Below are 21216 nucleotides of genomic sequence, written 5' to 3' on the forward strand. Positions count from 1 at the left end.
CATTCACATATTCCTACCTATGATAAAATTTTACTTTGTAGGGGTTCAATTCTGATACTGTTGTGTAAATGAGCTCTCAGATTCTTGCATTTGTCTTTTAAGAGTTACATATTTGAGTGAATTCAGCTCTTCTTAATGTAAGTTGCAAACAGATTATTATTATTATTATTATTTATTACATTGCTATGCTATGTAACTTATATAAACTCTTTAATCATTTAATTGTGTTTTTCCATAAATTTTCCATGTATTAAGTAGTACCTGGTATTGTTCTAGAGATGTAAATAAAAGATAAAGTGACCACAAAAAAGCAGAGGGCTTTTGCCCAGATTTATCCTGGACAATCAAGGTACCTGCAGACTCATAAATCTTTTGCTCAGGTGGTTCTCAGGAACTTAGTATATTATCTATAACACATGTTAAAGTCAAAAGTATTCCATTTTGTTTGCCATTATGTAGCACATAATTTCTAATTAGCAAGAATTCCTCTAGTCCAAAGTAGTAGTTGTGCAAAAATATCCTAGCTAATGATATGTCCTCTTTTGCTGACATAGAAATAACACTTTTTGCATTTATTGGCAAGACATTTGAAATTTTCTAGAATTGAGATCAATAACTCCAAATTTACAGTCCAAGAGATGAAAATAAATAAATAAATTCTAGAATACTACAAAAATAATTAATAATATAAACAATAATTTTTAAAAGACAAATAACTACCAAGGAAAAAAATCTAATATCAACTTATATTTTAATCCCACCAAGCCATATTTAGTTTATTTGTAGAGGCTTGCTCAGCTACAGGTGGGGCCAACAGACAGGGCCAGCCTGGTCTAATTGGGGAGTTTGGCTCCTATGAACTGTGCTTTTTTTTTTTTTTTCTCTGAGTTCTCCTGTCAGATGGTCCTCTCTTTTTCCCTCTGATGATATTACTACCTACCACTAACTGAAGTCTTCTCATGAGACTATCCACTATAGTGCCCTAATTTTTTTTTCAATGAGAACCCAATTTGATACAATCATTATATCACTAATTATATGGTGTGGTTCTGCAAATCTTTGTTTGGATCTCCTTAACTTCCTTCTGCTGTACTGAAACTGTTTGACTTTCTGCTCAATTTCTTCTTTACTTGTTGGCCTAAAAGAATGTTTTCTCTGGTGGGTTTTGCTTGGTGTCATTCCACTCTACCTGTAGCCTCCCCCAAAAGACAGAACTATTTACCTATTATTAGCTCAACCTCCTAAGAGCATCCAGCTCTTAATTCTCTGATGATATTGGCCCTAAATACTGAGTCTATTCTTGCTATTTTATAACTGTATTAGTCTCCATTTCTTTTTAGTTTACCATTAGTTTTTCCCAACTCCAGTGGAAATGAACATTCTTTCTGCCTGGTGTTTCTAGTATCAAACTCCAATTCTATCTGGAAAATTCTGTTTTATAGAGTTTCTATGTTATGTTTAGTTAGTTTTACTATGAAGGCTAAGAGTAATAATAGACTCAATAACATTCTACGTATGTTAGGACCTGAGCTGGATACTTGAAATAGAATTTGCCTAAAGCAGTTTAGTATATGCCTGGGAATAGGGATGGTAGATTTATAACTGATGACTGATAACAATACTGTATTATTGCAGTGACAGTTGATAGAAAATTCAGTGCTATCCATAATAACACTGAATGTGAGTGCTCTCAACTCCCCAATTAAAAGACATAGATTACCAGAATGCATAAAAAAAAATCAAAACAAGATCCAACCACATGCTTTTTTGCAAGAGGTTCATTTAATATGTAACAACACTGGTAGGCTGAAGATGAAAGATTGGGGAACAAAATTCCACACAAATGGAGTCTGAAAACAAGCCATAGAAGTTCTTCTCATATCTGACAAAATTGATTTTAAGTAAAATGAATCAGAAGCAACAAAGGCAGCCATTACATCCTGGTAATTTGAACAATCCAACAAGAAGAAATAACAATAGTATATTATATGCCCCAAATGTCAATATACCCAATTACATTTAAAAAAATACTCATTGATATTAAATCCCAAGTAAACCCCAATACAATAATACTGGGAGATTTCAACACACCTTTATCCCTATAGACAGGTCATCAAAGAATAAAATCAATAAGGATATATCCAACCTAAATAATACTGTAAATCAGTTGGACCTAATAGACATCTACAAAGTATTTCACCTCAAAATAGCTAAATTTAGTTTCTTCTCAAAAGCTGATGAAACTGTCTTCAAAATAAACCCTATTCCAAGTCACAATGTAATTTTCAGCAAATAAATAAAAGTATATATAAAATCCCATGTCAGACCATAATAGAATGAAACAAGAAATCAACAGGGTAGAAAATAGCAGAGACCATGCAAACATATGGAGATAAAATAACACTCATTAAGATGAAGAATGAATCGAAGAACAAATGAGAAAAGAAATCAAAACATTCTTAGAAACAAAAGAAAACAAATATACAACTTATTAAAATCTCTGAGTCAGTATAAAATCAGTACTAAGAGGAAAATTTATTGCATTGAGAGCTTACATTATAAAAATAGATTCCAAATAAATATACATATGCTCTATTTTATGGCCTTGGGGAAAAGAAGAACAATTAACTGCAAAATTATTAGATGATAGGAAATAATAAAGATCAGAGCAGAAATTAATGAAATTGAGAATAAAAAAATACACAGCGTCAATGCAACAAAGAGATAGCTCTTTGAATAAATAAATAAAGTTGATAAACTCTTAGACCAAACTAACCAAAAAAGGGAGAAGGCCCAAATCAACAACATTAGAGATAAAAACGGAAATATCTCCATATATACTTCTGAAATCCAGAGGATCATTAGAAATTATTCTAAAAATTTATATTACAATAAACTACAAAGTCTAGAAGTCATTGAAAATTTCTATACACATATGATATGCCAAAATTGAGCCAGGAAGATATAGAAAACCTAAATAGACCAATATCAAGTAATGAAATTGAAACTTCAATTATCCAAAAGCACAGAATGGATGGATTCTCAACTGATCTTTTCCAGACAAAGATTTTTCATTTTTACCACTTCTATTCAATAGAGTTCCTAAAACTCTATCCAGAGAAATCAAGCAAGAGTAGTAAAGGGATACAAATTGCAAACAAAGAAGGCAAACTTTCACTGTTTGCTGGTGACATAATCTTATATCTAAAAAAATCCCCTCCCCTGCAAAAAAACTATCAGAAGACTTTTAGAGCTGATAAATAAATTTTAATCAATAGCTCCTCTGTACTCCAACAGTGATAGTCAGCTGATAAAGAAATCAGTAAAATCATCCCTTTTCCAATAACATCAAAAAATAAAATTGGAATTTAATCTAACCTAGGTATTTAGAAGTTAATATAACTCTACAATGTAAACTAAAGAACACTGAAGAAAAAAATTAAAACTTTGGAAGATGGAAAGACATCCCACGTTCTTGTACAGGCAGGATTAATATTGTGAAAATGGCCATATTACCAAGGGCGATATACAGATCCAATGAAATAGATATCAAAATACCAATGACATTTCTCATAGAACTAGAAAACAGTAGTCCTTTGGAAGAATAAGAAACCAAAAATAGCCAAAACAATATTGAGCAAGAACAGCAATGTGGGAGGCATCATGATACCTCAAATTATCTACAGAGCTAAAGTCACAAAATAGCATGGTATTGGCATCAAAGTAGGCATGAGGATGAATGGAATAGAAAAAAACAAAGACAAACCCAAATATTTATAGCCATCTGATACTTGACAAAGGTGCTGAAAATATATGTCAGAGAAAAGACAACCTTTTTAACAAATGGTGTGGGAAAACTGGATATGCATATATAGAAGAATTAAATTAGATTTTTATCTTTCACCCTGTACAGAATTCAAATCAAAATGATTTAAGACTTAGGAATTAGATCAGAAATCATACAACTGTTAGCAGAAACCATAGGGTCAACATTCTATCTTATAGTTCAGGCACTGACTTCCTCAATAAGATCCCTAAAGCTCAAAGAAATAAAGCCAAGAATCAATAAGTGAGATGACAACAAATTAAAAAGATTCTGCACATTAAAGTTAACAATTGAGTGAAGATAGAGACTACAGAATGAGAGCCACTCCTCTGACAGGGGATTCATATCCAGAATATATAAAAAACACTAAAAACTCAAGACCAAAACCACAAATAACCCAATCAATAAATGGGCAAAAGAACTAAATAGAAATTTCTCAAAAGAAGAAATATAAATGGCCAACAAATATATGAAAAACAATTAAATATCCCTAGCAATCAGGGAACTGAAAATCAAACTACACAAAGATTTCATCATACCCTCATCAGAGTGGCAGTTATCAAGGACATGACCAATAATAAGTGCTGGCAAGAATGTGGGAGAAAAGATACACTTAAACATTGCTAATGGGACTGCAGATTAGTACAATGGAAAGTGGTGTGGAGACTACTCAAAAAACTGGAAATGAGACAACCATATGACCCAGCTATCTCACTCTTGAGTTCTTATCCAAAAGAACTAAAATCAGTATATTTTAGTGATACAGCCATTTCAATGTTTCTAGCAGCACAGTTCACAGAAGCAAAATTATGGAATCAGCACAGATGCCCCTCAACTGATAAATAGATCAAGAAAATGTGATTATATATATATATATATATATATATATATATATATATATATATATATATATATATATATATATGAGAGAGAGAGAGAGAGAGAGAGAGAGAGAGAGAGATAGATATAGATATAGATATAAATGGAGTTTCACTCAGTCATAAAAAAAGAATGAAACAATGGCATTTGCTTGTAAGTGGATAGAAATGAAGAAAATCATGCTAAGTAAAATAAGCCAGACTTGGAAAAATCAAGGTCTTATGTTTTCTCTCATGTGTGGAAACTAGAGCAAAGTAAGGGAAAGAAGGAAGAGAAGGCAAAGGAGGGTATACAATATCATAAATATATAAGGTAGATCAGTGGAATAAAAAAAAAAACATGAGGGAGGAATGGAAGAAGGGAAAGGGATAGGAATATGCAATTAATTTAACAATACCATGTTACATATATAGATGTACCAAAAATAATTCCACCTTTATGTACATGTGGGAAATACCAATCATGAATAAATAAATAAAGAAGTGATAGGAAGATAGAGGAGAAGAGGGAGAACAAGGGTGGGAAGGAAGGAAGAAAAGGAGGGAAATAGGGGCTGAAAACAAATTCTTTGTATGTGTTTATTTTGTCCAGTGAACCCAGATATTATGTATAAATATAATGCTCTAAGAAAAAAAAAAAGAAAATGTGGTACTCGTGCTGTGTTTTGAAGGAGAGGGAGACATAAGGCAGTCCAAGGGTCATTTTAAATAAAGTGGGGAGGTTACTGAGAAGAGAAGGGATGGTGGGCCTTCCAAGTGATTGCAAAGCAAATGATGGCACATGTGACATAGCTAGGTGAGTTCAAGTACTGCAAGAAGTTCAGTCATTGGCAGTGAAGGGTATATGGGAAGGAGACAGCCACTGCTCAAGAGATAAGCAGGAGCCAGAAGGAGAGTCTATATAGTGCCAGACTGAAAGCTGAAGATGGCCCCAGGTCTGTAAGCAAACATCACCAAGTGCTCTTTTATATTTTAGAAAGATCACTCTTATAGGTACATAGAGAATGCAGGCTAAAGCCTGGAATGGTCCCAGTGAATAGAGCTAATGGACCCCCAAGACAGGAGCAATGGGAGCTGCACACAAGCAATGGGTGGTTCTTGCATAAGGTCCTAGTTAGGGAGTATGTATGAGTCTTGGAAGGAAGGAAAATAGGGTACAGACCTTAAATGAGAGATGATGGTAGCTTTTATTTTAGAAGTAGTAGCAGAGGGGAAAAAGAAATTACCCAAGAATTCGAAATTGTAGCATCAATACCCCAAATCAAAAATGTACACTCTTCCTATGGAAGGAAGGATAATTTATCTCTAGGACATCATGGTGTGGATAGAAGAAATGACAGATTTGCCATGGAAACTCCTCTTTCTGGACAACACAGCACTCAGTAGCACCAGGCACACAGACCTTCTGTCACCCAGTAAGCCTGCCTAGCTGTGTCGATAAGCCACACATGTGAGGTGATCCTGGCAAGTTGGTTCTGCCAGTTGGTTGTAGTAAAACTCATTTTTTAATTTCATGATCATTTTAAAGATGGAAAGTCACTGCCTGACACAACTACTGTGTTGCCTCTCCTTACAACCTCTCTGAAATCTAGACTTAAAACTGTCATCACTTGACAATCATTGCTCTTTTATTCATTCAAAATGAATATGTGTTACATTTCAAATCAATTTTGTGGAATACATAACTTTTTAAAATTTTCTCTAAACAGTAGAATATTGTAAAAATACAGACAAGTTCCTCTGATAACTCAGTTTATTAAAAGGTGTAATAAATGAATGTGCATTTTATTTCAGAATTTTTCAATTATAAGCTGTACCTATGATAAATTATCAAGAAGATACCCAATCTAAGGTTAATTTATTTCCTGGGTAAACTCTAATTTTTCATTTAAGGATCATATTTTTTAAAGACCACATTTTTAAAAGTGAGGTAATTAGGATATAGAGTCATTAAATAGAATTCAAACCACCGTTTCTCTTCAATTAGGAAAAAAAATGTCTAAAAAGTCAAGTGATGGCATAACAAAAATACATATCTAACCATAGATGTGATCCATTCAAACTGCATATGTTAGGGACCTTCCTTGGGTCACTTGGTTACTGTGTTAGTCACCTTTCCATTACTATGACAAAATACCTGAGAAAATCAACTTAAAGGAGGAAACACTCATTTTGTTACTGCTGTTTACCGGTGACGAGTTCTTGCTTCCCCAATGTTGAAAAATAACACCAAAGAAGCACGCCGAGGCAAGGTCAGAGTAGAAATTAGAAGTTTATTAAAGGACAGCAGAAAAGACTTCTCCCGGAGGAAGAAGGGGACCCAAGAGGTGGAATCCGTGGAAGGGATATTGTCTCCCCTTTTTATAGTTCTTTCAGTGATGGAATGTAGGTGGGAAGGCCCGAGGGGTGGGACACAGGTGGGCCAAAGAAGTAATCTGGTCAGGAAGGACTTCTGAGTCAGCACCTTTTTGCTGGGGGCTGTTCATTAACATTTCTTTGAGGTGGACTTTGGCCTAGGGCCTTTTAGGGACTTCATTAACATTCCATGAGTTGTCCTGCATTTCCAGGAATCATTGCCAGCATGGCCTCCATTTTAGATTTCACTCGGCATTAGACCCGATTTATCTAACTACACTGACTACCTAACTTTAAATCTGGCTTCAATTTTATGGTTTCAAAGGTTTCAGTCCATTCTCACTTGGCTCCATTGTTTTGAGGCCTGTGGTAGGACAGACGGTAGAGAAAAGCTGCTCTTCTAAATGAGGCCAAGAAGCAAAGAGAGAGAAGAAGGAGGCAGGGACAAAATAAACCCCTCAAATATTCTTTCTTTGTCATTTTCTGTGCATAAAGAGCCCAGGAACTAAGATGAATCAAATAAAGGTTATTTTAATTTCATGCATATACTGTAAAATCATAGTAGGTAAAATTGTTTCTGCCAGCAAGTAGAAGGAGGTGTGCCCTTTCTGGTAAATCTTACCAGCCTTTAGATGACAGCAACCCCAGCCAACAGCTTCATTCTGACCATGTGAAAAACCTTGAGCCCCACCTAGCAAAGCCACTCTTGAATTCCTGACCCCCAGATACTATGAGCTAATAAATGTTTGTTGCTTTGAGCCACTCCCTACAAATAACACTCTCCACTCCCATCATTTCCTGTTTCCCTTATCTTGCTTTACCTTCTTCTGAGCACTTATCTCTTCCTTACATATTATGTATTTTTTGTTTTATTTATGTATTTTATTTATCTTTCCACTAAAATGTAAGCATATACTTTCACTACTGTGTTCTTTATTGCAAACTGAGTGCTAACAATAATTTGTGGCTTGTAACAGGTGCCTAATAAATATTTAGTGAATAAATGTGGATATTATAAATATGAAAAATAATTTATTTAATGAATTTATAATATATTAAAGAAAAGACATACATCTGAAGAATTTATGACAGTGTAATACTCAATAGTATGTGTTATGTCCCATGTTCATGATATAAGCAATAAACTTTATTAAGAAAGGGATTTTTTGACTTTTTTAAAGTCCCAGAATTTCTGGGGATACCTTATAGGTTCTGATCAGTGGGTTGAGGTCAGGTAATTGGTGTCAGTTTCTTAGGTTGAAAAAGCATCCCATATTTTTATGAACCCTATGTCTGTGTCATTCAACTACCTCCACCTCAAATATTACCTATATAGGCTTTGGCAGATTGAGTACTGAGGAGTGAACTAGTGAGAGAATGCTTTGTGGGGAAGCAGAAAAGCTAGATGAAGAGGGAGGAGGAAAACCTCAGCAGTGTGTATAGTGTGTTGAGGTACCACCGGTCACACCAGTTTTCAATGGATGATATTTATTGGAAAATGAACAGATATATAAGCCCATAGGTGTGGTAAGTAAGATATTAACCCCAGAATAAATAGTACAGATTTGACATGTGCAATAATAGAAGTGAAGAGAAGGGAAAGAAATGGTACATTAAAAGGCATTATGAAGATGTGTTACATCTTCATAATGTGAGATGAGACTTGTTAAAATTAATGCCAGGATTTTGAGCTTTGCCATTTTAGTAACTAATAATTCAGTAATTAATAATTCCTCTATATAAACAGGGAAGTCATCCAGAAGTAGGTTATGTGTTTAAGGTGGAGAGCAGGGAATATGGTGGTAACCAGGCATCCTTGGTTAATCTTTAACTTTAAATTAAACTCCCACTCTCCTGATCAACTGAATGTGGACAGTAAGGAAATGATAATCCAATTTTGTATTCTGTGGGATCTTGGAAAGTCTGTTTACAAGAGGAAGAGTAAAACATTGAAGCTAGGGAACTTCCCTTGAAGCTTTAAGGAAGATTTTTGGTAGATATGAGAAAATTTATGTACCATTGTATAATTTATTATTTTGATACCACCAAAGGGTTGCATAACATAAAACTCTAAACATACTCAAAGAGAATTTTTTTAGTAATGTGTTTTAAAAATCCATGACAGGGCTGGAGTTGTGGCTCAGTGGTAGAGTGATTGCCTGGCATATATGAGGTACTGTATTCAATCCTCAGCACCACATCAAAAGGAAGGAAGGAAGGAAGGAAGGAAGGAAGGAAGGCAGGAAAGAAGGAAGGATGGAAGGAAGGAAGGAAGGAAGGAAGGAAGGGAGGGAGGGAGGGAGGGAGGGAGGGGGGAGAGAAAGAGAGAGAGAGGGAGGGAGGGAGGGGAGAGAAAGAGAGAGACAGGGAGAAAGAAAGGAAAAAGAAAGAAAAAAATATCGTGTCCATCTACAACTAAAAAAAAAAAAAAAAAATTAAATCCATGACAGTATATTACAGGTAATATGGGGGTTAGCTCGACATTTTTAATCATTAAATCAGGGAAAGACAGTGTTTTTTATATAATCTCTTTTTAAGCTAATAGCAAAATCCCTTCATCTTTTCTTATACTTTTGAAACTGAGGGGAAATTGTATAATGAGAAATCATTATTTGGTGTTCCCCAAAACTAAATATTACTATAACCAATCAAATTTGAATATAGTAGTTACTGACATTTTTAGTTTTTAAATATAAAGCAATCACAATTTGAGTATTGAATAATGCTTCATACTGCTGGTATATTAATTTTAACTTAATTGTAATAATATTTTAAAAATTCACTTCAAAGGAATGAGGAATATATGAAGTAAGGGCGGAATGAATAAACATATTAAGGTGGCCTTGAAATATGTGTAATTGCTAGAATACTGAGTAATACTATTTAGATCTAGCTAAAGTTAAGTACCATTAAATAATTACACAACCATAACAATGAAAAAGCACAGGCCCATTTCATGTCATCAGTCAAATCACTTTTAATTTGATTTCTCATTATTCTCTATCCTTTAATCAATTTGTATTGATAAATTAGAAGATAACAAGGATAAAAGCAGACTTTCAAAAGTGGAAATATGTTTTTGGAGCACACTCTCTGAAACTGAATGATGAAGAAAAGACAGTTTCTTTTAAGCATGAACTTTGTAATTCTGTTTGCAGTTTCATCTCAAGTTGAATGAGATTTCTCCCGATAGTGACTTTTGATTATTTTTATTGCTACTTTTTGCTTCAAGTAAGCATTTTTTTTAAGAAGTTGCCATAATTACAGTCCATCTCTCTGCAGATCATACACAGGCCTTCTCAATGTGCATGAAGAATGATAGAAATAAGTTTGTACAAAGTGATAGGTCTCGAAGGAGCTGATTGAAGGCTGAGCCCAACTGATGACAGTAAAATGCCACTAGAAAATTTTCAGCAGTATCATTACATGGAAAGATAGTTTTTATTTTTTTTCTGTATTTTTATCAGGTATCCTGCTGAGAGGGTTTGTAAAGGAAAGAGCAGTATGACACACAGATGTGAACCTCAGTTTTTAAACTGGAAATGGGTATTTCTGGATTATATTATAGAAGATAAAGTGAAATCAATTTCAGCTTGTTTGGGTATAAGGGATGAAGGAAATATGGAAGGCAATTTAAGATGACTCCAAAAATCTGCTTCTGTGTGGCTTTCTCAAGTCACTTTAAATGTTTACCAGGGACAATTACAGGTTTGTAAGTAGAGATGGTTTTAAAGAAAGTAGATATTTTGGGTTTTGTTTTTATTGTAAATTGCATCGAACTTAAGAGGGTTAGAAAGCATTCTAAAAATAGGACTCTAAAAATTTCAAAAAAGAAAAGCAAATATAATGTCCAAGACAGCTGGGACTTTGGTTCACCGCTCTATCTTAAGTGCCTATGTGGAACTAATATAATTATTGAGTGAATGAATGAAGGAGTGGATGTAAAGTCACTGGAAAAAAGCTAATTGAGGAAATCCATTATTCAAATAGTGTTCAGGCTTTTTGAAGCAAAACAAGCACTTTCATGCAGAAAGAAAAAGAGTGATTTGGATATGTCCTAAGTAAGCAAAAACATCAACACAAAAAGCAAAAGCAATTTATTCATTCTACAAATTCTTATTTAAATGCCCATTATCCTATATGAAACCACACTTGAATATAAAATGTGATGGCTATTGTATCAGTTTGTGGAGTTAAGTATAGTCAAGGTTGAAAAATACCCAGAAACTGAGCTGAGTATGATAACATGAAGACATTTGTCCTGGTAGGAGGGTGTGGTACAGTGGGAGGGAATGAGATAAAAAGATCTAGCTGTCTCCATGTAGCTTTCTGTCTGATGTCAATCACTGCAAAAATAATATTTTAGAAAATATGCTTGGAAGCCAGTTTTCTTAAGCCTTTTTATATGTATATTAGTTCTCACAGTTCTAAAGACTGGAAAGTCTATGATCAGATACTGGAAGATTCGGTTCTTGATGAGGGCCTCTCATCTTAACCAAATTACTTTCCACAGACCCCGTCTCCAAATATCATCACACTGGGAAGTTAGGGTTTTAAATGTAACTTTTGGGAGGGCACAAAATTCAGTTCATAACTGTATAGTATAAAACAACAAAGAATATAAGACTCATAGCATAAGTTTTAATGGGAGCTGAATTTCTCTTTGTCTCAGTTTCCCAATTGTAACAAAAAATGTAACGCTTCATTTCTTCCATGGCCATTCAAAGAAAAGAAATGAATAAATTTGTAAATAAAATATGCATAGCAGGATTAAAATCCAGGTTCGTTGAGTGTATGTATGTTTAAAAATAGTTTTCTTAATCTTATATAAAATGGAAGTAATTTCTCTTTCATTTAATTGGAAATTGTACCAAATCTGAAAGTTCAAGGTGTTGATTTTTATCTTCTATGGAATCATATGCAAGGTTCTTTCCCATAGAGCAGATCCTTTTTGATCCTTCCCTCATCTCCAGCACTGGCATTTTGCTTTGCTCCTAATAAATCTGGAGCTCTCTGGCACAAAGTATCCTGGTTTGAAATGTGGAATCTATGTCAATTTAATAGAATTAGATGAAATTGAATATTAAGGAGATTTTCTTGGTTTCTCTGGATGTATGGGATAATTCAAGAGAACTGTATTTTTTGAGGAGGAGATTGAATTATTAGCATGGATAGGTAATTATCATTATTGTTCTTTAGGACAAGAATATAAGGTTAGAGTTGCCTAGGGAGTATGCATGTGTGAGTTTATAAGTATGTGTAGATGAACCTATAGGATCTACAAAAATATAACACATAAATATGAATTATAAATTAAAATAAACAAGAAAAGGGCTAGATTGCTTAACATAGCATATGTCGACCATGATTATTCCTTTTTTCATTCTCTGGGGCTATGCTTACATGTTTCCTGTATTTTAAAACTGACAAGTGCCTGCTCCATGGACACCTCAGAGAGCATGCATCTTGTCAATAGCATTCCTACAAGCTTAGTGACCCAACTTGGCAGAGGTACAGAGAGTGATGCAGTACATGTAATTTGAAATAGCATAGACTTCTGCCTCAGTCACTTGCTCAAACCACAATTTCTGGCACTAATATAATTTCTGTCATCTTTCGATAGCTAAGGAGATAGATCCCAGCCTTCCACTATCTCGCAACATTTTTATGAAAACTTGGAAATTTAGTAATTAGGGAGAAAAAATGTGTATAAATTACAATTTAATCCTTACTTTTAATCTATGAAGGCCTTTGGTGTAGGTATAGCAGAGTTCATATTTATATTTATGTAAATACTAAGTGTATATATGTGTGTGTATATATATATATATATATATATATATATATATATATATATATAAAATCTGAAATTTCATACTAGATTCTAAAATGTTTTAATTTTTTGACATGCAAATTCAGTGTGTGCATACTCTCTTTCTTTTTCCCTCTCTTCCTCCAATCTCTTCCTTTCTTTCTTTTTATGGGAGTCTGTTAAAGAAAATATTCCTGCCGAAGATCCATAGAACAGTGACTGTTTTCCCTACAGAAGGAATAAAAGGAATAATTGCCTAATCTCTTATGATTCAACATGCAACCCTACACACAGTTATTTATACTGAATTTACACAAACTACTGCAATGCATTTTCTTAGAATTCTCAGTAATTTTTATATATATTTCTTTTAAACATATTAATAATTCATTAGATATTTTAATAATGTCAAGTTTCCTGTATGTCTTTTATATAAACATTTTCCCCCTAAGGAATTTTCTACAAAAGAAGAATTGTATTAGTAAACCAGTTTCATAAACTCACCCCCCACCCAAAAAAAAAGAAAAAAGAATCATTAGGGATCAGGGAGATCTTAATTTAAAGTTACATTATTTTTCTTTTCTTTCCTCTGTGAAATAACAGCTAATGTAGAAAAGTTTCAAGACGTTCAAGAAAGGTATTAGAAGGTTCAGGTTAGCACTTTAATAGGCCAAATGCCATCTGTTTCTGCAATTTGTAACGTTTTATTATTAACAACTCCAGAAGAGGGAGGCGGTCTATTTCAGTAGTGAGGACAGATTTCTGTCCATCTGTGCTGGTATTGCCGCATGTCACTTGTACTTTAGATCTGAGTAGCTCTGAGCCAATGTAGATGCCGTGGCAAGGTCAAGAGGTGGGGAAGCCTGTCAGCACATTCTGTCTCCAAGGCTGTGACAACTGCAACATGGGTGCTTCCAGTTCCACCCTGAGGCTGTCATTCTGTTGGGCCTTGGAGCTGGGCCTTCTGTAGTTTCATTTCAAGAGAAAATGTTAACTTTAAACATTTAAAAATATCAGACAAAGAATTCAATCTTTGATGTGACTCTGGTTAATGTCAGTTTCCTTATTAAAGTATCTTGTCTCTCAGTATTCAAGAATGTGAAGAATTCTGTGGTGATGATGGTTCTTACTTCCTTTTCAGCTCCTTACAAACTCTGCTGGTAAGGGGAGCAGAATGCATGAGAAATGCTGTTTTATTGCAAAATAGATGATACCAAGAATGCAATGGGTTAAAGCAGAGTTTACACACTTTCAGATGTGGCATGTTTACGTTCATACCTCTTGTTCTTTAAAAAACAAAACACCAACTTAATATCTCAAATTTCTAAGGGTGTACTGTTGCTCTTTTCCCAATAGTGCTTACCAAATTGTTGTGGAAGAGCTGCACCCACATCGAACGAAAAGAGAAGCTGGGGCCATGGAGTGCTACCAGGTTCCTGTCACTTACCAAAACGCCATGAGCGGGGGAGCACCCTATTACTTTGCTGCGGAATTACCCCCTGGGAATCTACCTGAACCTGCTCCATTCACTGTGGGTGACAATCGGACCTATCAAGGCTTCTGGAACCCTCCATTGGCTCCACGCAAAGGATACAACATCTATTTCCAGGCAATGAGCAGTGTGGAGAAGGTGAGCTTCCTCTGAGGTTTGATTTTTCATTGCTCAAAGGGTTAGGGTTAGAAAAGCTAGAGCCACATTTTATAAATACTCAGTAACGTTTGTCAAGAAAAGCATAAAAATAAAAGAAAGCAAGAAGAGAAAATCAATGTGTAGGGGTATAGTTTCTGTTGCCAACAGTATGCAGTTTGGGGCTGACTGAAGAGGGCTGAGGCTGCATGCCAGTTACTTTTCACAGGATTCCTGTTTCCTAGTAACTACTTCTGCTTGGGCCTTCTTCAGGAAAGCCCACAATGGCAATTGTGAGTAAAATGATTTGAAAAGGTGGGTGTGCTGCTGCCGGGACTCCACCCCCATTAAATTTCAAGCATTGTTCTGCCTTCCTTGCTCAGTAGTGGCACACTTCAAAAGATTAAATTTACCGCAGGATAAACAGAATGTACGTTCCACAGCAGGCTAATAGACCCTTATAAACTTTTCAGGGGGTACAAGCCAAATAGTAAATAACAAGTAACAATCCTCTGATTACAAAGTAATAGGACGCCTGTGGTATAGCTGACAGAACTTAACAGAAGGCTGCCTGGCAATGGCTGGATGCTGTGCCATTACACAAGTCTGCTCTCTGTTTCCCTGATGGCCCCTCCTTTTTCCATTTTGGACACAGTTGTTTTTGAACACTGCTGCTGATCCCAAATGAATATTGAAGAGGAAAACACAACAGGACATTAGAAACTGCCTGTGGTTCCATATGTGGAGAAACAACCTGGCCTTTTGTGCCCCTTGCTGCTGTTCTCTTAGAAAAAAATTTTCTTTCCTAAAACTTACTTTATTTTTACTTGTTTATATTTTGGCAGAGAGGGATAGAAAAAAAAAATCATCAAGAATAGAAACTTCCATAATTTAAAGTACATTTGAATAATGACATTCTGATGGACTTGTAGCTCTCTAAGAAATTGCCAGTTTTGTATAATTGAGTCCCCAATGTGGGCACCTGGGACATGATGTGAAATATATGATATCTAATTAAATCAGTCATATTATGTCTTGGAATAGTTTAATTGGAAGATTTTTCCCATTTGCATTTCCGCAGGGGCCATGAAAACTTGGGTATTGATTAGCTGCTTTTGAATGAAAGTGTTATCTTTCTTTTTACAAATATGGTTGGTATATAGTTTATGGCAAAGTAAAATACCACAGCCTTTTCTGAAATGTTCTCCAAAGACAGAGGATATTCATGGTAGAAGATGTTCTCTTCTTCTGGTTCGCTTCTACATAGGTGGGAGACTTCAGAAACTAATCTAATGCCCGCTTCCTGTATACACATTGCTCCTATGCACTGGTGTAACCAGGATGCTCCAAAAAGAACAGTATGAGAGTTGTCAGTACATTTTGTGTATTAAGTAGCACAAAGAGAGCAAACCTAGTTCTTTGTTTGGATTTTCTTTAAAGAGGTGAGAATTTCCAAATTAACTTTTGTTACTTGGTGTGTTGTATGAGAAGAGTGTTAATGAATGTTTGTTACTTATAAAAAATTTTCTTTGGCACAGTTTAAAGGTTTTGATATGAATTTTCTCTTCTGATATATCTACTACACTATGGTTAAATCAAAGTTCAGACTAGCAAGAGTGTATTTCACAATCTTTTTTGGCAATGAATTTTAAAATGGATGTGACTCCTACCAACAGAGGCTGGTAATGCCTAAGGAGAGTCAACAGAGTTTGCTTTTAGGAAATCAGAATCCCCTTGGGCTTTATAGGAATATGAAAAGTTCTCTTACAGTTTACTATGAAGGTCAAGGGTCAAAATTAAATAATAAAAGTACACAGTTCTTTTATTTGATTCCTAATTCTCTCATCAGCATTCTATTTTAATTTCAAAGTAAACACTTATGATGAAATGATAAATTGCCTCATCAACATGTGGAACTTCTCAAGATGATGTTGTAAATGCATCTTAAAAAGAAAGCGCTTGTTTAAGAAAAAATCCACTTCCCATGTGGGAGAACCTGCGACTAGGCATATGAGACTGAGAGACTGAAGAAAGAGAAGAGACACAACATTGCACAGAATGCAATTTATTAGGAACTTAGATAGAAGGGTGTCTTGAGCAGGAGTAAGATGGGAAGATAACACACCCCAAGGAAGGAGGATGGTTCTTACACGCTACGCTAGAAAAAGAAATGGACAATGTCCAACTGGAATATTTGAAAAAGTCAACCTGGGCTTCTTCAAATACTACTAATATGTCCAACATTGCTAAACAGTCTAGGCGTCAGTGGATGGCACAATATACTCAGCCATCTTAATGACCTTATCCTACTATAGGGTTTGTGATGTATACTAGGACATCTGATGGGGAATATATGGCAATGATGGCCAAGACAGTTGTAGTCAGATCATGTTGCATTCAGAGAGCCTTCTGATCCCTAGCTTTGACACATTTTCAAACCTAGACATTCAAAGATAGACACCAACTGAAATAAGTTTTGGGGAAGTGAGGCATGAACCCTGAACTAGCTTACAGGGACATGCATCTCCTATTACCACTCCCAAAGTGTTAAAAATATAATAATCACTCTGTCACTTCATTTTTTTGCTTCTGCTTTCTCTACCCTATTGTGTGGCAAGAGGTAGAAAATAATCTATATTGAAAAAAAAAATTTAACTCCTAACCTAACAGCCGCATTAAAAGAAAGAACAGATAAATGATACTGCAACTGTGATGCAATGTTTTGATTACCTTCCTAACTACTATCTCTTAGCTCTTTAGTCATGCTATGATCCAAGCAAGAGTATGTAACATTTAGTTTTTATCTGAGTCTACCACCATCAGGTAGAAATTAAATTTATATTTTGTTCTAAATTACATTAGTTATGCAATATTTATATTTGCCTTTATGATGGCTTTAGAATCAAAAATAAATGCAAATAGAATTCTACCCTCCTTGTCCTGAACAAGCTAGCCTGCTTTGTTAGAAGGTGAAAATAGTTACTGACATCTTTAGAAAATATTGGATATTTTCTTAAAGCTTGTATATTACATTTTGAACAATTCTCTGAGAAAATATATCAAGAAACAAGAAATGTATTAATCTTGTAATTCTCCAACAAAAAAAAATTCTTAAAATTCCATGTAACCACCATTTTGCCTACCAGGTACCTCTGGCACACATCCTAAACCCTAAAGGATAAACAAGATCATTAAGAAAGTCACTGAGTAGATCCGAGAGTATCAATATTGCATTTCTGTGTAATCCTATTTTATGACCATGCATTGATCTTGGGATTAGTTATAGTTTATGAAACAGGCATCATTACCTATACATTGATTTTTTTTTTTTTAATTTTTACTCCACCAGGAAACTAAAACCCAGTGTGTACGAATTGCTACAAAAGGTAAGAGGTTTGCTTTTTCTTCTTCTTTTTTAAAATCTATTCACCACCTTTCTAAAGCAAAACAGCTTTGTTCCCTGCTTCAGGCTAATTAAATGTGGCATTTCTATTACTGAGTATTTGTAGTAGGACCCAGTTAAATCGCCAGCCAAGTTCTCTGACTCACTTGGGTGTCTTTAACACAGAATGGTGTGCTACATCCCATCCTCTAATACTTGACTAAAGGAATCTTGTTATGAGAATAGAAAGGATTTATAAAACCTCAGAAGGACTTATTTCTGCCATTTAGTACCTGAAAGATCTTGCGTGGCTGATCAAGCAATGCATTAGAAAAAAACTAAGTAATAGCAGTTGAAAATAGCAAGTCACTTGTTTAAAAACCACTGTAACTTTCTGTGATCAAGGATCACACAGAAAAAGAACAAAGCTAATTAATTCATACATATATAAAAGTTTAAATGTGGAAATTGCTCCATATTTTCATCAGTAGTACATTTGGATTAAAGATTAATTTTCTTTTTTTAATTCCACTGATATTCAGAGATTGTGTACATGATAAGTAATCACCACAACACAGTTCCTGCTGACCCTACCTATTATGACTCAGTTGCCTACTTTCTTTGTGAGGAAAAAATACTGTCGTCCTTGAATGAGTGTTTAGAGTTCAAAGTGGGGAGGGGGGATCTCCTCATCTCCGTTTATAGTCCTTCATTTAAGAGTTATTTGATTGTGCCCACAAGGGAGAGATAGCTACTTCTTCATGTGTTCTAGCAAGAGAAATAATAAAAAGCTGTCTGCCTGCAGCCAGGGGCTCCTCAGAGGGTTGTCCTCTGGGTAGATCGTTGCCAGAATTAGTATTAGACCCACATTCATAAGCAGCAGTGGATTCTTTGGGGGCTAAAATGAATAGCCATATTCTGTGGGTACTGGTATCTTTCCTTTTATCATTTTTCTCCATCTAATCATCAATCTTCTCAATTAGCATTTGTGTTTTACTCTTGATTTGTAAAGGCAATATAGATTTTTTCCCTTGACTCATGAGAATAAAGAAGCTTCACAGAAGAAAAAATAAACATACTTGTTCAATTCAAATACTGATTCCTCATGATAGTTTTTTTAAAAATAAGTAAGCTTTTTTAAAAAGTGAAGAGAAGAATATTATTGAGGGGAATGCAGTACATAAGAATTATGTTTTATTTTTTAAAAGGTAGCTTATAGATCAGGAGTTAGAGCAGAAATTTTTACAGGTTAATGGTGGAAGACATTAAGTATGTATCACCTGTGCTCTCCAGATTTAAAGTAGAGCTAGTGATGTAAAGAGGTCTTGCATCAGCCTCTAAAAAACTTCTTTAAATAGGGTAATGCTGCATTTCTAGAACTCAGAAAAGAAAGTTATAAATGCTTGTAGCATTTCAAATTTTCTTACTCAGTTTGCTTTTGAATGACCTGGTTAACTATCGTTTTGTCCCTCTCTGAATACAAATAAAAGCATGCTGACAAATACTATATGGTATTTAGATTGCAACTTGAGATCATGGAAATTAATCTTACTACATGGCATAGAATATTTGCCAGAAACTTAGTAAGAAAGAAAGTTTTTTTTTTTTTTTTTTTTTTTGTGGTAGTTATTTCAGTTGACAGGATGGTACAGTGAGCAGAGAAAGGACACTGGACTTAGACTATCTGGGTTTACACCTTAATTTGTCCCTTCGTAATTCTTTAGCACTGGGCAAAGTATATAAGGTCTTATTCCCAAAATAAGAGTACTTACCCCTTATTTTTATTGAGGTTTAAAATAACTTATACAGCAGTCTCTTCTTACCTGAGATTTTGCTTCTACTTCTTAAGTTACTGACAGTCAACCACACCCTGAAATATTAAATGAAAAATTTCAGAAGTAGCAATAATTAAGTTTTAAATTGTGTGCCATTCTGAGCAGTATGATAAAATCTCACACTGCCCTGTTCTGTCCTGCCCAGGACTTCATCATCTCTTTGTCCAGTGTACCACATAGAATTTACTACCCAACCATTAGTCATTTAGTAGACCCTGATGTTATTGGATCAATTTTTAAAATAATTTTTTTTATTTGTTTTAATTAGTTACACATGGCAGTACAATAATCTTGACATATTATACATTTTAATCCAGATGGGATATAATTTCTCATTTTTCTGAGTGTACAGGTTGCAGAATCACATTGGTCATGTAGTCACATATATACACACAGCAATAATAATGTCTATTTTATTCTGCTGTTCTTCCTTTCCCCTCTTCCTCTCCCCTCCCCTCCCATCACTTCTTTCTACCTAATCTAATGTGACACACTTTTTTTTTTTCCTCACATCGTCATACATGTATTCTGTGTAATGATGAGGGTCTCCTTCCATCTTCTGTGCAATTGCACGGAAGTTGGATCAATTTTTGTTGTATTGCAGTGCCTTGTGTTCAGGTAAACCTGATTTTATTTAATAGGGCCCCAAACTACAAGAATAGTGAAGCTTCCAATTATTGTATTTTATTATAATTATTGTTAATTTCTTACTGTACCCAGTTTATAAATTAAACATTATTAGAGGTATGTAGGCAGAGTTTAAAAAAATAACAGTAAAGAGAGAGTTTAAAACTGTCTTTAGGCAACTATTGGAGGTCTTGGAACATGTTCTTCACAACAACAGAGAGGAAGTTTGCTGTACTGTGAAGTTTTGTAAATATTACACTTGTGTTAACTGTTTATCATCATCACAATTGACTTTTTACCTTACTTCAGGAAGACATAATTTATGTTATTCCATTATAAAAGAAATTTGTACAAATGCTAAACTTACTCAACTTTCATGATAGAAATTGCTTAGGGAAAAACTAAGATGATTTTTTAAATACCTTTATTTTATTTATTTATTTATTTATTTATTTATTTATTTATTTATTTATTTATTTTTATGTGGTGCTGAGGATCAAAGCCAGGGCCTCACACACGCTAGGTGAGCACTCTACTGCTGAGCCACAACCCTAGCCCCAAAACTAAGATGCTTTTATTCATTCTTTCAATGTTTCTGCCTATATCTAATGCATTTTCTGCTCTAAATATTCAACTTTCTTTTATTTACTTATGAGAAAACTACATTTATAAAGTATGATCAATATATTGCCTGACTACCTTTTAAGATAAGACCAGCCAGGTATGATCAAGCGTTGGTATGAAATTTTTCAATATAAAAATAAAAATTTTCTGAGATGGCACTTTGAAGACACACTTAATAGTCAAAAGAGCATTGACCATAAAGAAAACATGAGGAAGCCCTCTGGAAAATGACCACCTCAATTATTAAAAG

At 34.5% G+C, this 21216-nt stretch overlaps 1 protein-coding gene across 6 annotated transcripts in view; it reads left to right on the forward strand.

The window, feature by feature from the left end:
• Positions 1-21216, forward strand: part of Ptprk (protein tyrosine phosphatase receptor type K) — a 542901-nt gene that overhangs the window by 430071 nt on the left and 91614 nt on the right. For all 6 annotated transcript variants that reach the window (XM_071613038.1, XM_027947359.3, XM_071613039.1 and 3 more), the window contains 2 exons: positions 14228-14501; positions 17848-17884. In XM_071613038.1, coding sequence (XP_071469139.1) covers positions 14228-14501; positions 17848-17884 — 311 coding nt within the window. The remainder of the gene's footprint in view (positions 1-14227; positions 14502-17847; positions 17885-21216) is intronic.

The sequence above is a fragment of the Marmota flaviventris genome, chromosome 6 (assembly GCF_047511675.1).
Source record: "Marmota flaviventris isolate mMarFla1 chromosome 6, mMarFla1.hap1, whole genome shotgun sequence".
Lineage (NCBI taxonomy): Eukaryota > Metazoa > Chordata > Mammalia > Rodentia > Sciuridae > Marmota > Marmota flaviventris.